At 36.8% G+C, this 6,000-nt stretch overlaps 1 protein-coding gene across 5 annotated transcripts in view; it reads right to left on the reverse strand.

Moving 5' to 3' along the window:
• The window catches only part of LOC131156378 (uncharacterized), a 129,523-nt gene extending 124,627 nt beyond the window's left edge, over window positions 1–4,896 (reverse strand). For 2 of the 5 annotated variants that reach the window (XM_058110013.1, XM_058110012.1), the window contains exons 1-2: window positions 4,077–4,896; window positions 1,623–1,740 (exon numbers count right to left, since the gene is read on the reverse strand). In XM_058110013.1, coding sequence (XP_057965996.1) covers window positions 1,623–1,740; window positions 4,077–4,137 — 179 coding nt within the window. In that variant the 5' untranslated portion in view covers window positions 4,138–4,896. The remainder of the gene's footprint in view (window positions 1–1,622; window positions 1,741–4,076) is intronic. The other 3 variants (XM_058110015.1, XM_058110014.1, XM_058110016.1) reach the window with 2 other exon arrangements.
• Window positions 4,897–6,000: the final 1,104 nt, after the last annotated feature.

Genomic DNA, 6,000 nt, shown 5'->3' on the forward strand with positions numbered 1-6,000 from the left:
AACAGGTCATCAGCATTTTATGTCATTTGTGGATGTTGTATTTGCTGAAGGATGGTTCTGAATTTCTTCATAAATTCCTCTGTCGGTTGAACATTTTGTGAGCATGCTCTGCAAAGAAAATAGACATTTACATGACATAGCATGGTCCTTGATTTTTCATTTGCATGTTCCTAAAACCTTTTAGACTGATGCTGTCATTACAGCTTGTTTTTCATTAGCAGAATGCTCCCCAGTCCCTCGTCAAATAGTGTACCTTGTGATTCCCATGTTTCCTCTTGTGCCACGTGTTTTTGGGGTACTTGCTTTGTTCATGTACAACATCTTAGTGAGGACAAAATGTCTCCTCATGTCACTAAGTGTATGTTTGCTGTGTTCTCCTCTGTGTCAAAACGCATTTTCATTCCTTCATTCCTCTAGAGGGTATAACCTTCTTCCATTGCTCCTGAGAATATACTGAAGGTACATGAGCTGCATAAACAGTGTAAAAAAGGCTTAAACATGTCTCAAAGAAAATACACTTTAGCCTTGCTGAATGAGAGAAGTATGTTGGGAGCTAAACTAGCTTACACTCCACAGATCCCAATGCAAAGTTCACTAGGGATGTTGAACCTGTTCTGGAGACAAGTGTCGATATAGAAAGTTAGTTGGCAAGTTGGTTTATTTGATTCTCTCTAGATTTGACATAGCCTTCTGCTGTGCAGGCAGCCAATCAGTTTATGGAGAATCCCATGCAGGCACATTGGGATGATATCTGTGGATTCTTTAGAATCTCAAGAGCTCTTTTGATAGGTCTGAAATAAGTGTAATAGTGTGATATTGAGGGATATTCCATTACAAATTGGGCTGATTCTATTTAAGAGTGCAGATCCACTACTCAATATTGTACATTTATGGGTGTTAATGTAATTACCTGACATAGTAAGAAATAAACCCACAATAGCAAGATCTAGTGCAGTAAAGTACTGAGCTATGGCTCACATGGTCAGTTACTGTGATTGATATCTCTAATCTCAAATGTGGATTTCTTGATAGCCAAACCTATGGATCTGTCCTGTGATAATCAGGCTGCTATGTACATAGCCAGCAATCTTATGTTTAACGACACAGCACAAACCACACTGAAGCAGACAGTCACTTTGTGAGGAATGTTGTGATGAAAAAGGTAGTGAGAACTCCATCTGTCAAAGTTGTCCAACCAACTATGAAAATTTATTCACAAAGACCTTATTTAAACCTGTTTTGTCTAATTATTTTAATAAGGTGGGTTATGTGATATTTATACACCTCTGTTTTAAGGAGGAGTGTTAAAGAGGTCTAGCATATTTAATTGTTGCAGGGAGCTATTGTTGTCATACACCAAACGGTATTTTATTTATTAAATATCTGGATGTGTAAGTGGGACCCCTCTGTTTGGAAGTCAGTTTTTCCCCCTGCTCTTCTCCTATCTTCATCTTTGATCTATCTATATGACTAGCCCTATTCTTTTGCTACATAAACATAGCATAATCTTTGTGTTCCCTTTTTCATTTTTGATTCCATAAAGTCTTCCCATTTATAAAAAAATAAAAGTACGAGTTGAAATCAATTATCTCAAATATTGTCAAAAATAAGAAATTAATTACCTCACAGCACTACATCCTCTCTCTAAAATACACTTTCTGACTTTCTCTTTTGCAGTAGGAAAGGGCATCAAAAAAGTAGAAAAGTGAATATCCTGTCTAGCTTGTTGATAATGAGTTCCTGAAAAGTAAAACAATATGAAATATCAAATATACATATTTCTCTTTCAAGAAGCACAAAAAAGAAGGAAGCCAAAACACAATAGAAGAGGATGTTTGAATAAATATTGAATCAAAAGGTAAATGCTGAATGTTGAATGCTGAATACAATTCTAAATCTATGAATTGGATTGTAAAGATAATTGGAACTGTTTCTGAATCTGAATGCTGAATTTTTTTGGTCATTTGGTAACTAACAATGGATATGTAGATTTTTTAGATAAGGAGTGCCATGGAATGGCGTGAAATTTACATTTAATTGGAGCAAAATTTTCCAATACAACCACTGAATTGACCTATTAATGAATCAGCAACGGGAAGATCTCTGGTCAGCCAGAAGTTCAGCACCAATTAAGAGGTTTATCAAACAAGACTGGCACAAAAGTTTAGACCATTAAAGGATTGCTTGGAACCACTTGTAGAAAAGTACTTATCTAAAAAAGTAATTATCTAAGGGATCATTTGGAGCCACTTATACAGAAGTGTTTTCAGAAAAAGTGCTGAATTTAATAAATGCTGATAATTAAGTGTTGAACTGGAAAAATACCGTAAGTTATAAGTAGTGTTTGGTTGTGATTAAAATAAGTGGTATTTGGATACTTCATTATTATAGGGTACTATATGATTATTTTTAAACATATTTTAAATTACAAATATTAATATTTTTTTAATTAACAACTTCATTAATAATTATTTTAATTATTTATAATTAAAGGACAGCTCGGTGCACAAAGCTCCCGCATATGCAGGGTCCAGGTAAGGGGCGGACCACAATGGGTCTATAGTACGCAGCCTTACCTTACATTTTTGCAAAATTATTTATAATTAAAGTTTAAATATTTTATCAAAAAATAATATAAGATTATTATTTTTAATTACGTTATTAATGTACATTTATAACATATTACTATCATATTAAATTATAATAAAAATAATATTATTCACTAAAATTTAAAATTTTAATTTTTTTAATATCAATTTAAATTAATAAATAGTGTTTGTTCAAGCCGTAATTGAATTATAATTTCTAATATGTATTTTTAAATATATTAAAAATAGAAATATTAATATTTTTACAACATTGCAGTAAATAAATAGACTAGAATAGCTTACTTTATTCCACCTACAGCTCATAAAGAAATGAGTTTATTTCATTTCATCTATAACTCTTTTCTAAATAAATTCGATCAGAATCTTACTTTCTTTGTCTTCATTCTATCTTTATTCCTTTCTTCCATAACCCTTCAGTCATTCAAGTTCAACTATTACTTCTTAGTATCTTCAATTATTTCTTCTATTTATTCATTTTTTTCTGAATGCATTACACTGATTGAATTGTCATTTTTAGGAACAAACAACATCCCATCACAATCTAGGATCTGAGTACCATGCATGAGGAAATAGGGATGTAATCCTTGATCGAAATTCTAAGGTGGGTATAGCAGTCCTAGTAACTACGAACCAAACTCTCTCCCTCCACATCACATGTCTTTTTATCCATGCACCTCTGATTATCAAATTCCGAGTGAATATAAAAGCTCCTCATTAGTTGTAATATCCACATACCAATATTCTTCTGAAATCCTGCCCAATTTTCTACGCTGGAATGCCCCCCAAACTTCACACGCTGCAGACCCCCATTAGAATTCCAAGGATAAATCTTAAAACTAACACGAACCACCATTACCCGACTATTCCCATTTAGAATTCCATACTTCACTTCCACACAATAACCTTTTTCCAAAAGCAAAGCTTTGACTGAACCCAAAAACTACTTCAACAAGCCAATAAACTGTAGGTATTAGACTTTCCAAGGTCATGATTTCCTTTATTTTTAGGTTCCACAGGCGGCAAAGCATAGTATTCAAATTTTCTAATATCTTTCTTTACACTGCACAAGACAAAACAGATTGCCTGAAAATAATTAAAATTCAAATTTATAAATAAATATATAAATAAAACACACGGATACACACTCGTACACATGCGCACACACAGAACACCATACTAAAATGTTACATTTTATTTTGCAGTGAGTGGTGCAAGGAGTCGAAAAAATTCCCCTAATAAGTTTTTCTCTTCTCAATACGTAAATAGTGAAAATTGTAAGAATAAAAATATTATATTTTCTCGTTTCTCCCATTTTCCTCACAGCCAAACAGAGCATTAAGACTAAAAGATATGCAAACAAACATTAACTTGAGAATCAATTAGCATCAATTGGCAGAGTTTCTAAATCGGCCATTGAAGTAACAAAAAATAAAATTAAAGCAAAATTACACAATTTCAATGGTTTACCTGGGAACATGAGTCGAAAACACTTAGACATTGGTCTCAGACGTCCAACTCGGAGTGCCATTAGATGGACCACGGCAAAATATAACTTTCTGGTGTGAATCTCTCTCGCTCAGTGTGTTTGCAGGTGTTCACGAGGGAGAAATAGTGGCTGCAGGGGTGACAAAACGGGTTCACGGATCTGATTTGGACGGATTGAAAACAGGTCGAACCGTAAACGGGTCGATATAAAATGGACCTAAACACATACCCTAACCCGCCGTTGTTATACGTTTAAAAAATAATTATATATTTTAATTTTTAAAAATTTATTTTTTAAAGAAAAATGCTTACTTTATTTATTGAAATCTTAAAAAAAAAAAAATGTGAAATGTGAAAAAAAAAAAATGCAGATGGACGCCGGAGTCTAAGAGAGCCGAGAGACTGGAGAGAGGGAGATTGACGCCGTCAAGTCGGCCTGAGAGTGAGAGGGAGAGTCGAGTCGAGTCGAGTCGTCGAGATCGTGAGCCGAGACTCCGAGAGGGACTTAGGGAAACTGAGACTCTGAGAGTGGGAGGGACTGGGAGGGGGACGGGCTGGACATGCGGCGACTGGAGTGAGAGGGAGAGTCGAGATCGTGAGCTGAGACTGAGAGGGACTTAGGGAGACTGAGAAGTTCTGAGAGTGAGAAGGAGGGAGAAGGGCCGGGCAGCGTGCGGCGTGGGCGACGGCGCAGTGTGCGGCGTGCGGGGTGCGGCGTGGGCGAAGGCGACGGCGTGTGGCAGAGGGTGGGGTGTGGCGTGCGGGCGGCGTGAAGGCAGAGGGCAGTGGCAGTAGGTAAGCGAGAGTCGCAAGAGTGAGAGAGATAAATAAACGGGTCATCGACACATGACCCGACCCGAACCCGGATTGACTCATTTATAAACGGATAGATCACCGGTTGACCCATTTATGAACGAGTTGATTTTTTAACATCCAAACATATTTTGATCGGGTGGATCACGAGTGACTCGTTGGGTCATGACTCGTTTTGTCAGGTCTACCAGTTATATACAATATGAGTAGGAACCGTAGGGTTTTACTACCTGTCTTAGGGTTTATGCTAGTTTCGGGTTGATAGTAGATGGTAAAATCAAATCTCTTCACCAAAAACAGGTTAATGAATCAAATTTGAACGGATCATAAGTGGGTAAGGATTAAATGGATTCGAATTCGGATTCTCTCTCGCTCAGTGTGTTTGCTCCAGAGGTGTTCTCGACGGAGAAATAGTGGTTGTTAGTTATATACAACATTAGCAGGGTGTAATGACCCGAATAATAAAAATCGTATTTAAAATAATAAAAGGAAGGGAAATGAAAATAATAACAGAAGGAGGTAGTCGACTTCGTCGACAACATTACACTTTGGAAGGAATAACCAAGGGAAATTATCAAGACCTCGTCGACGAATACAAGGGATTCGTCGACGAGGGTATAAGAGGACCTCGTCGACAAAGGCAAGATTCGTTGACGAGGAAATACCGAGAGAGGTTTTGGGCAGTCTGAATTTCGTCGACGAGGAGTGAGTTTCGTCAATGAAATTATTAAAGGACTCGTCAACGAGATGACATGGCTCATCGACGAATCCAGCCCTATAAATAGTGAAAAACTCGGATTTTTTATGAAATTTAGCGTAGAAACTCCCTCTCTCTCCTCCCTTCGGCTCCCTCTCCTTTTCTCTTCGATTTCAGGCCGGATTTTCGTCAGTTCGACGATCTGAAGTCACTACGACGCTCCTAGAGAAGTTCTGTCCATATCTGCCGGAGCAAATCATCAATGGAGTTGAGTTGAAATTCGTCCCTAAGTTGTGGTAAGGCTTTTTATACCAAATTTGGTCTTACCATAATTGTAGGAAATGATATTTACGAAGAAATACTAATGTTTAATTCTAGGGTTGTCGTTTTTAGGGC

This window comes from Malania oleifera, chromosome 5 (assembly GCF_029873635.1).
Source record: "Malania oleifera isolate guangnan ecotype guangnan chromosome 5, ASM2987363v1, whole genome shotgun sequence".
Classification (NCBI taxonomy): Eukaryota; Viridiplantae; Streptophyta; class Magnoliopsida; order Santalales; family Ximeniaceae; genus Malania; species Malania oleifera.